This window comes from Coregonus clupeaformis, chromosome 27, assembly GCF_020615455.1.
Source record: "Coregonus clupeaformis isolate EN_2021a chromosome 27, ASM2061545v1, whole genome shotgun sequence".
Classification (NCBI taxonomy): domain Eukaryota; kingdom Metazoa; phylum Chordata; class Actinopteri; order Salmoniformes; family Salmonidae; genus Coregonus; species Coregonus clupeaformis.
Window position 1 is genome coordinate 27573396 of NC_059218.1, and position 12183 is coordinate 27585578.

Sequence of the window (12183 nt, forward strand, 5' to 3'; positions counted from 1 at the left end):
ACATTATAATGCGATACCACCCACTGGGAACACACTGGTTGAATCAACATGGTTTCCACGTCATTTCAATGAAATGACATTGAATCGACGTGGAATAGATGTTGAATTGACGTCTGTGCCCAGTGGGCATTTTCCTGTCTTTCATTTTGATTCGGTGCCAGAAGGCAGGTTGACAAGCAGGAAATTAGACAGATGTATATCTTACCCTTGACGTCACTCTGTTGTGAGTAAAACTGAGAGTGACAGGCTCCCAATAAGCTTTGCAATAACATTGCTTAACATTGAAGTGTATGTCCCTTCCTGCCAAATGGTAAATATGTTATGTTATGAGCACAATTGACAACATAACTGTATCCGTTTATTATTTAAGAGTATCTAAAGTTAGGTATGCTTGCAGCAGCCATACCACTGCAACTCTCCACCACTGCAAACTTCAAAATGTCAGAAAGCTACAGTAAAGTTACTGACCAAGAAGCCAAAACAAGAACTTTTCGAATCTCTCTGCAGCCCTGCATAAAGTTTCAAAGTAGATTGATTACTGTGCTTGCCTGGGCTATCAAACAGTGGCATCTTGATGGGTGCTGACAGGGTGCTTTTCTCCCATTGCTTATCACAGAATAAATTACTTCCTATAAAGGTCATATTGCATGATGCATGGTAACCTAGCAGAGTGAATAACTGTTCTTTATATAACCTCTGGTCAACCCCATTATTATTATTATTTTTTTAATTCTGGGGGTAGATCAGCTTAATATTGCAGATAGATTGTAACTTCTATCAATGTAATTGTCTGCATCACTTCCAATCCCCCATGTTTTTTATATATATACTCCCCTTTATTACTTTTCAACCCCGCCATCCTTTCCCTACTTGGGGTAAATTAGTGAACAACAATGCCCAGGCCTCTACTTCCAGCCTATACTTACTATCTACACCTTATGGACACAGTCAATTTTACAATTATTCTATTTTATCTGTTTTTTTTTGTTTTTGCTCCTGAACTTCAACCCCATTGTTGGCAAAACATGCACATGCATGCACGCGCACGCATACACGCACACACAACACACACTCATGACTGTGCTCACTGTGAATGCAGAAAATATATCAGACATTATCCCTCGATCAATGTGTGCTATAGTGCATCACATCAAGAAAACTAGATTACTGTCCTTGGTAAACCACCACCGATGCACTCTCTCTCTCTCTCTCTCTCTCTCTCTCTCTCTGTCCCTAGATACAGAACATTTATTGGTTCGCCAGATTATAAAAATGGCATACAACGTAATAAATATACAAGGAGCAATCAAAGAGCTGAAACAGGCCAAGGGGGATTTAGAGGATTTGGATTATTAAGCAGAACACAACTCAGAATCCCAGTGGGGCCATACTGTTTCATAGCCCTATCTTAAAACCATGGCTCTAGAACACGCTTTCTTTGTTTCTCTTTGATCTCCAAAATCCAGCATACCTACACTTAGAAAATAGGTGCTATCTAGAACCTTAAAGAGTTCTTCGGCTGTCCCCATAGGAGAACCCTTTGAAGAACCCTTTTTGGTTGCAGGTAGAACCCTTTTGCGTTCCATGTACTGTAGTTCTACCTCGAACCAAAAAGGGTTATCTTATGGGGACAGCCGAAGAACCCTTTTTTCTAAGAGTGTAGAATCACAAGCATATTTGGATTAAAATGAGAGGAACAATGTTATCATCCTGTGTTTGTCAATTTTAGGATTTGTTTGAATTGCATGCTCAATCTCTGTCCAGAGCAGGATAATTGGTTTGTGTTAGAGTGCATACATACTACAGTACATTACATCCTATCCATCTCTTCTCATTTAGATGGATCCCACTAACGGTTATAGCAGATTTCCTGTCAATTATGTGCACAATGGATTGCTAAGAGCATGTCACGCTGGAGGCCTCAGGAGCATTGGCATTTCAATATGTTATGTAACGGGGATGAGTGGCAACGTTATGTCTAATACCCATTTTGTTTAATGATATCACCATGTATTTTTAATTAACACCTATGAAATTATTCACTTTATATGCCATTTTCATGGTGTCTGTAATTCATAGGGGCTCAAGTGAACTTCATGCACTGTTGCAGTCATTATTCAAAATTTCTAATTGTAGATCTTTCCCTCCAGCACCGACTGACAGAACAACTATGGCTGCAATAAGACTGGCTTCAAGAGGAGTTGTTGCAAGCTTGCTTTAGTTCAGGAAATTGCTTGCCCGTGCAGTTCAGATGAAGCACAATCAACCAATCAATCCTTCTTCACCCCTCGCTCTTTCTGAGAAATATGTAATTAACTAGTAGCTTATTTGCATGTATCCCACCAGGTCACAATGTGCTTGTAACTTCAAGAGGAAGTAAGTTGCCTCATTCACCAACAATGAGCCCACCTACAGTACATGATAACATTTTGTGCTGCACATCTACACTTTATTACTGCAGTGTAGAGGTGAGAGGTATTACTACTGACAATGTTTGTGGTATTACATTTTAACATTTTAGTCATTTAGCAGACGCTCTTATCCAGAGCGACTTACAGTTAGTGAGTGCATACATTTTCATACTGGCCCCCCGTGGGAAACGAACCCACAACCCTGGCGTTGCAAGCGCCATGCTCTACCAACTGAGCTACAGGGGACTGGTATAGCTACGGTTAGAGAATCAAGGCACAGTTATTAGCATCACTGCTTCTCAAAGGCTTCAAGACATCGCCTAGCCCTGTCCTCTAGCCATTTCAGCCATATTTGCTGTCATACAACTCTGGCGACTGCGGGCAGGATTAAAAATCATGTTAGCCTGAGAGAAGGAGGGAGAGAGGGAAAGAAGGAATAGATTGGGACTTGAGGGAGGGATACATCCAGTGTCTTCAACAAGGGAATGCTGTCACTGCAGAGCTTTCTTAATGTGCCTATCACCTGCCACTCGCCTAATGACTTTCTATTTCTGGAAACAGGAGAGGCTCCCCAGTAACTCTTCATGGCTGGACACATCTCAGAGGAAGTTTGCTTTTTGAATGTAATGTGATTCCATTGAATTTAATAATTACACTGTATCACACGGCCTAACCGCTTAACTCATGAAATGTCAGTTGGTAAAATTGGTAGTACTAGAACTGAGTACAAACACATAAAATACAAATGCTTTCATTAGGCCACAACCCTCCCCAACCAAGTAATCAAAGCCTAGATAAATTCACCTCAGACACATTTGGCTCCACACTACTCCAGAGGACTGTGGACCACAGAGGTGGCAATCAGAAATGAGAAACAGGATCCTGGCTTGTCCCATAGATCCGGCATGGCCGCCTGAAAAACGACTGCTGCATCATCAGTAAATCTGCATATTGAATCCTAGTGTAAATCAGGCCAGCAGAGTGACTCTTCAAGGAGCTGACCTTGTGGGAACACCAGCCAGCATCACACAGCAGCAACTATATTCCGCCCCACCCCAGCATAATCATCCTTGGTCTTTGTCACAGATAAACAGCCTGCTCATAACATTTAATTTTTTTCTCCATCTTTCATTAAAACACCCTACTGGGCATCTTGTTTTCCTTCTTAAATGATCCTCACTCCAGGAGTGCTATCTCGCAGCCAGCTATTGGGTCCTGGTACACGTCTTCCTTTTTATTTCTCACGGCACAATCATTTGTGATTGTGCCGTGCACAGTTTGACGCATCTTCTTCTTTGTGTTGTGCTGTTCTTTTTCTCACATAGTGGGCTACTGTACGTGTCTGATTTGGGCTATGTTACAGTTTTTTCTACAATATGTTGTGTCCCAATTACTTGTTTGTTTGCCCTGCTGAGGCATGGGTGGATGGAAAGACAAACAAATAGGTAGCCAGACTAGTAAACAAAATGAAAGATAGTTGGCTCTGAGTGAATGATGGGGGTAATGGACGGGTTGATCAATAGAAATATGGATGGATATTGCTGTGTATACACTGGGTGTACAAAACATGCCCTTTCCATGACATAGAGTGACCAGGTGAATCCAGGTGAAAGCTATGATCCCTTATTGATGTAACTTGTTAAATCCACTCCTATCAGTGTAGATGAAGGGGAGGAGACAGGTTAAAGAAGGATTTTTAAGCCTTGGATTTTTAAGCGACATGGATTGTGTATGTGTGCCATTCAGAGGGTGAACGGGCAAGACAAAATATTTAAGTGCAGATAAACGGGGTATGGTAGTAGGTGCCAGGCACACTAGTGAGTGTGTCAAGAACTATAAACCTGCTGGGTTTTTCAATCTCAACCGTTTCCCGTGTGTATCAAGAATGGTCCATCACCCAAAGGACATCCAGCCAACTTGACACAACTGTGGGTAGCATTGGCGTCAACATGGGCCAGCATCCCTGTGGAACGCTTTCGACACCTTGTATAGTACATGCCCCGGCGAATTGGGCTGTTCTGAGGGCGTGTTCCTAATGTTTTGTACACTCAGTGTATATAATTGCAAGAGCAGTAGAAAAAAATGTATGCTCTTAGGCAACTTTAGTTGTCATCTCTTCAATGTGTAGGAATTGAAGAACAGTTCTATATTCTAGGAGACAAATTAAGTACTGTGGGAATACTCCTATTTGATCTCATCACTCAGTAACCACAGGCCAACCTGCCTAGTGACAGCTGTGTGTGTGTGTGTGTGTGTTCTCTTTCCTTTTAGTTGAATTCCATAAAAGCTGATGTGCCATAGAGATCGTTCAAGATTGACGTCGAAATTGGACGTCTACCCATATCCTGAGGATGTCGGGAATTGCCTTTAAAACCAGCCACTAGGGGCAACAGTGAGTGCTATTACCATCAAGTAGGTTTGGGTTTTGCTAAGGCATTGTGGACGGGGTTGGCGAATTTGCATAATCCCATGACTCTCAATCAGAAGGTTGCATGTTTGATCCCAGTTGTGGATACTGTTTTTTTATTATTTGTTTTAACTCTATCCCTAACCTTAACACTTACCTTAACCGTTCGGAATGAGTGCCTAAACTTAACACTTAACTTCGAAATTTGACATTTGGAGCAGCAGGAGCAACAAAAACACTTCAAAATGTGACGTTTGTAGCAACTTAAAAATGAGCGTGGATTCTGCAGATGAACATCTAATTCTGCAGTGAGTCTGTGAGAACTTGTTGGATGTGCAACATTAATGAGCTCCCTTTTCTCTTCAGAGCCACTGAATCAAGAGAAAGATGTCTCAGCATATATTGTACACACACACATTTCAACACACACATGGCACTCCAAGACTTCACAGCCCCAACAAAAAATCTGCCAGTTACAGAGAGACTTTGGCCTAAAAAACATGTTTGTTTGGAGTTCTGCTATTAAGCCACCCATGGGCTGTGAACGTTTTAAAGCCAAAAGGAAAGGACGTGATGGGTGAGGCTTCCAGGCTACAAACATTTGTTGGTTTGGGCAGATAAATTCCTGTGTGGGGTCTTAGAAAAATAACAAGTCCCTGGCTTGCCCTGGGCGTCACCGGGGCAGTGGGGAGATGTCTTAGTTTTGATTAACGTTTGCAAGTTGCTGGAACCTCTTAAGCAGTGCTAAGGCTTGGGGAGACGGGCCAGGGATGAGGAGTTGATAAATATAGCCCAGCTTGGCAGATCAGTGGATGCTCTCAGGCCATCCCCACTAATGCACACACACTAATGCCTGTACACTACTGTTCATTTTTCTGCTACAGCCTCAACTATTGAAGTGTCCTCCAGCAAGAGGTATCAGGAGAGAGAGAGTGTACAGGCTAAAAAAGATTAGGGCTTACTCTAGACATATGACAACACTAACAGTGTGTATTTCTGGTGCCTGCATGTGTGTTTGAGAGTGTGATAACATGATAACATGAGGATATGGAAAATTGGTAAAGGGAAATGAAATACCAAAACTTACGATAGCAATCTCCAGAGCTTAAAACGCACATTTCACTAAGTAAACACAATACTTAACCCAAACTTTACACAGTAAATGTGCTTACTCGCCAGACAGGAAACAGTCTTAGTTTTCATCTCTATTGATGTCTTTGTGCCTGTGTTATCTCTATAGACCGCAGCATCTCACTGTGAAGTTTGACTCCCAGCCATATTAAATCAATATTGGAAGTGCAGGGCCTTGTTCTGTGTCTATAGATCCAGGCTGTGCGTCAGACCCAGCTTCCTCTCCGCGTACAGATCGTTGTCTGTCTGCTACGTGACTGTAGGACCAACGGCTGACTTTACTTCTGCCATCACCTTTTATTTATAGTGGGATAGATTGGCCCAGCCACAACAGATTTTGGATAATAGTATTTCTGACAAAGCATAGACGTTTCAATAGTATATGTATCAACTTTCATTTGTGTGGGCAGTGGCCACAAATAATTTTTGCTTTCAGTTTTTCCCTCTTTTCAAGTCAAACCAGAAAAAAAAACTATTTTGTTGCGGTTTCATTATGGGAATTAATGCAAATTGATTTTCTGTTATACTGTTTTCCTCCTCCTAAATTCTGTAAATTTTTGTCTTTCTTGTTATATGGTATTTTGTTCCCTTCAAGTGTCTTTGTTTTGTTTATTTTAATTATAAATGAAGTGTTTCTTCCTTTTCTAACGCCTGAAGGATCAATTGTTCATTCCACCTAAATTGAAAATAGGATCAACATATTGCATTCTATTGGATGAAATGAATGTGATAAAAGTGTTTCTTGATTTGATAACCCTTCTCCCTCACTAAATAAACTATATTTGTCCTCAGTTGAGACATATGATGAGATACTGTTTATGATTAATGTAAATCTAGTGTGAGAAAGATTTAATTATTAGTAATGTACTCAGTGTAAACAATATTTGGCTTTGAGTAGGCACATTCTTTGATGTCGGATGATTGAGGATAAACGCACGCACGCACACACACACACACACACACACACACACACACACACACACACACACACACACACACACACACACACACACACACACACACGCGCTTCATAATACTCAGATATCTCCCACATACACAGTCCAACTATTCAACACCAGTAGGACTCAGAGATAGTGCAGGTTTGTCAGTCAAGAAGATAGTCAGGACAGGTCTTCTCTTGCTCCACGCAGTTTGGCTGGTTACAGTGGCTATACTTATCCTGTTGAGAATGCGCTGTGTGTGCTTCTTCCCTCCTCGACTTCTCACCCAGCCCTGACTCAGCAGCCATTGTCAATTCTGTTTAATTGTGTCATGCTTGGCTTCCTGCTACCCAGCGTCCCGTCTGCCAGAACCTCTTCATCCACCTGTCACTTAGGACTTCAAAAAGACGGCAAGACACTCTCCAGGGTGGCTGGGAGGGGACTGGAGGTGTGTGTGATAGGAATGTGTTTGAGTACCTGAATAACATCATGTTGGTCGATTGCTGTTTATATCACAACAGCCTAGTTAAAGATCACTTGTGGGAGCAGCAAACAATGAGCAGCAAACTCATTCCTTTTATGTCCAACTACTGTGACACATTTGAACATATTTATGTACTGTATTTTTTGTGTGTAAAGATGCATACCTTGATGGCGTTGGTGGAGATCTGGATCTCGTGGAGTTTCCTCATGGTGCCATCTCGGTCGATGAAGTAGGAGGAGGCCAGCTGGTGCAGGGCCTCCACATTCTGAGTGGCGTTGACCAACTTTCTGTCCAGCTTGTTCTTGGCCATGTACATGGTCAATGCCTCCTCACCTACAGGGAAGACAGGAAGTGGGACTTGTTTTATGATACAGTACAATATGATACCATTGTTGACTTACTATTTTGCCTGGTAGCAGCATTCATTCATGTATGCACACTTTGTTGTCCATCAGTGGCTAGTAGCCATGGGGCTGCTGAACAGTGGGACATAGGACAGATGCAGGCCAAATACACGGTCAGACAGTAGGCCGCAGAGACTTTGAATATGTGAAAATGTAAGCTTTTCAGTTTCCCATAATGCATGTGATATATTGTGTAGTGTTTGTGTATTTGTATGCGGACATCAAATAATGATTTTCCATATAAATGGACAATAAAGTATATTGTATCTTTAGGCAACAAATATTACTGAAGTTTCCAAGCCATCTCTATAACATCACTGTAATCATAATGTCTGGAGTGACTATAATTGCCATTTATACATAAAAATGTCACCAAAAACTGTTTATTTTCCCCTAATAACTCCATATTATGTGTTTATAAAGGTTAAATATGTTAAGGGCGTAAGTGAGTGGATTGCTTTCACACCGAGGGAATGACCTTTAGAAGTAAACATCCTGATACCACAGGGGAAGAAGTGAACACTCCAGCAGAAAGCCCTGAACCTTTACACAGCAACAAACAATGACTCTGTGATCTACTGTAAGTGTACGCATGCCAACGCCTGTTTGTTGACACTTCGTAAAGGTTGAACAGCTCATTTTCCCTCCGCCGCCCTCTCCTTGCCGTTCAAAAAGCATACAAGCCAAGTTGTCTGGAACTCATTCAAGAACATGTCACATATGTTCACAACCCCCCACATCGTGATTGGTTATTTGGCCCTTGGCGATGCATTGCGATTGGTCACTTAGCTTGTGGTGGCTGTGACCGGGGGCGATAGTCAGGCCCAATGTCTCATGTCTGGTTGAAACAGCAGTACCGTGGCATGGAAGGAGGATGGCCCCACTCTCTCCCCACTCTCCCTGCTCTTCCCCGGGGGAAGGAAGGTTACACACACACCCTTGACCTACTGCACAAGGATAATGATACAACATTAACCCTCTATCGCTGTAGCTTTGCCCTCTCTGGCTTATTTGGAAGTAGGTCTACTGTACATAAATATGTGACTTTACTGCTTTTGCCCCAGTAAAGTCAGGCCCAGCCAGCTTAGCTATATTTTATCTTTGTGGGTGATCTTTTCATAAAAAATACATTGTCTTACATTTTACTGGGGCAGCTCTTTGGCGCTGTGCCTTGATAATGACTAAATTGATTCATACCTAGAGCTGAGCCTTCAGCGTTCTAAAGCTCTGTCTCAGTCTATGGTCAATGATGTCATTCCCATTTTTATGGATATACATTATTGCCATACAGGGCCCTGATTTTATTGGCTAGTGTAATGAAATAATACAAGATGATGGATATATAAAAGCAATATATGAGGGGAAGGTATTGATTTACCTGTATATCATTAACACCGTCTGCTGTCTGGTGCTAGGAGTGCCTACTGGTGCTTAAAAGCAATGGAATTGCTAGACATAGGTACTCTATTGTGGAGTTAATGGTACCTGTGTGGGTTACAGGATATATTACATTATACTATTATACTGCACAATGGCTAAATGTGCAGTGTTCAATAGTGTCTGCAGACATATGACCCAAAAAAGACAGACCTGCAAACACACATGCACATGCTACATACGCATACACGCACGCGCGCGCACACACACACACACACACACACACACACACACACCAACACACATTCTCAATGGGGCCGGCCATCAGACAGACCCATTTTTCCCAGTATACAGTGACTCCTTTCAGCTCATAAAGTGAGTCTGGCGAAGAGAACATTGTCTTTTCTGTACTCCTTTATCACCTTAGATGTAATAGCTGTGGGCCTTTAGGCCAGCTTTACGTACACTCCTGGTTTCTGTGTTTATCGGCTCACATAATGGTTTTCTTTAATGTGCAACCCAGAGATTGAGATGAGTGACTTCTAGAACATTACTCTCTGAAATGCCTTCAAGGTTAAACATGATATGGTGAAACTTAGTTAGTAGAGAGAGAGAGAGAGAGAGAGAGAGAGAGAGAGAGAGAGAGAGAGAGAGAGAGAGAGAGAGAGAGAGAGAGAGAGAGAGAGAGAGAGAGAGAGAGAGAGAGAGAGAGAGAGAGAGAGAGAGAGAGAGAGAATAAAGAGTAAGAGAGAGAAAGAAAACAGTGAAAAAAGTGAGAAGAGAAATAAAGATAACCTGCAACATTGCAATCAGTTCTTTGTGTCAAGATTCCTTATATCATTAACCTTTAATCACGTCTGCATTTGTGGTAGCAGTGAATCATCCTGCTTGGAGATGGTTTTATTTTTAACGTATTTATATTTTACCTAAGCATCATATTTCACCACAATATTACATTTCTGAATTCCATAATTAGTGTGTTAGGGTGAATCACCTTGCAGGCTTGTATATATGATATTGCAATTCTAAACGTCTACCTATGAAATCCCCCACTTTCGCTTTAACTGAATTATTGAAGCTGACTGTTTGACATTCAAGTGTAATCCTAGATTTAAACAGAAAAATATATGTTTCTAAAGCAGGGCCTTGCCTGTAAAATGCATGAGCTCCAAAATTGTCAGTGGCAGGTTGATATAAAATGTTAAATCAGATAAAACCACCTCAAATGTTATCTTAACAGGACAGAACCATGAGAAGAACCAGTGCAGGTTTTAGATGTGTTTACCATTCTATTATGACCAGCCATGCATAAGCTCATTTGACTGTCAAAACTACCAATTTACCCATCGATATCCCATCTATTTCCCATTATTTTCCCATCAAGAAAGTGGCATGGACAATGGACATTACTTTGTATGTATATAACAGCAAAAAATTATGTCAAACCAACCACAATAAGGAGTCATCATCTGGCAGCCCGGGAGCCATTTTTGTGGCCCACCACTGGTGTCTTAGTAAAGTACAAGTAGATATATGCTTTCTCACCTCCCAAGGTGGCGGATATGAGGATGTGGGTTCCATACTTCTTGATGATGGTGTCGATGAACTGTTGAGTGGAGGGTCGTCGCCCTAGCAACCGGACACTGCGCTGGAAGTCTGGCATGAGCGGCACGGGGTTCCGGATAAGGTCCCTCCTCTCAATGGCTGTGTTCCTCACCTTCCAACGCGCAAACTCCCTACAAGAAAAACAGCATAGGTAAATGCTTATGTCTTTAGATATTCATCAATGGCATTATAACAACCACTTATGCAACAGCAACATCAACATTTTACAATTGGCACCCACAATAGCAAGCATCTTCGCAGTTGACGTGATGTCACAAATGCATTACTCGTCTAATGTCCAAAACGGCATTGGATTATTCAGTTAATTACATTTTACATTTTAGTCATTTAGCAGATGCTCTTATCCAGAGCGACTTACAGTTAGTGAGTGCATACATTTTCATACTGGTCCCCCGTGGGAAATGAACCCACAACCCTGGCATGCACGCGCCATGCTCTACCAACTGAGCTACAGGGGACTTAATTTTCACAATAGCTAGTGGCAATGTTAACACAAGAGCGTAAGTAAATTGTGATCACACCCTTATTGAAAGGAAGCTGATGTATTGCCATCACTAAGTAAGAGAAAAAACATAGAAGCACTTGGTACTCGGTAATGACATTGAATTAGCTGATTTAGCTCTGCCCCAAGCAGAGAACTGCCAGTGAACATGATCTCCCGCAATCGAGACAGCATGTTATCTAATCAAGGCAAATGCCAAGCATGGCTGTGGGCTATCTCGAATTCTCTGTACGTCCTGATTGTGTTTGCTAAATAATAAATTATCATCATCAAACCCAACCCAGAACTGGGTCCTGCAATCAGGCAAAAAGCCTCGATCTGTATTTTAATCACAATCATAGACCCGAGATTCTCATAGACATATGAATTGCACTCAAATGTCTATTATAGATAACCAATACAAAACAAATCAAGGACCTCAGCCACCCGAGCCAAGGCCTGTTCACCCCGCTACCATCTAGAACCCAGAGACAGTACAGGTGCAGCAAAGCTGGGACAGAGAGACTGATAAACAGCTTCTATCTCCAGGCCATCAGACTGTTAAACAGTCACCACTAGCCGGCCTCCACCCAGTATCCTGCCCTAAACCTTAGTCACTGTTACTAGCCGGCTACCAACCAGCACTCTACCCTGCGCCTTAGAGACTGATGCCCTACATACATAGAGTCATGGAACACTGGTCACTTTAATAATGTTTACATACTGTTTTACCCACTTCATATATATATACTGTATTCTAGTCATGGCTCATCCTATATAACTACTGCTGTACACACCTTTTCTATGAATATACTGTCCATACTGTCTTTACACACAATAATATGTATATACTGTACAGTGGGGAAAAAAAGTATTTAGTCAGCCACCAATTGTGCAAGTTCTCCCACTTAAAAAGATGAG

The 12183-nt window shown here is 41.8% G+C and overlaps 1 protein-coding gene across 1 annotated transcript in view; it reads right to left on the reverse strand.

Annotated features, from left to right (window-relative positions):
* Nucleotides 1–12183, reverse strand: part of LOC121541687 (BMP/retinoic acid-inducible neural-specific protein 1) — a 133991-nt gene that overhangs the window by 60445 nt on the left and 61363 nt on the right. Inside the window, exons 3-4 of the mRNA XM_041850924.2 lie at nt 10701–10891; nt 7538–7707 (exon numbers count right to left, since the gene is read on the reverse strand). Of these exons, the coding sequence (XP_041706858.1) occupies nt 7538–7707; nt 10701–10891 (361 nt within the window). The remainder of the gene's footprint in view (nt 1–7537; nt 7708–10700; nt 10892–12183) is intronic.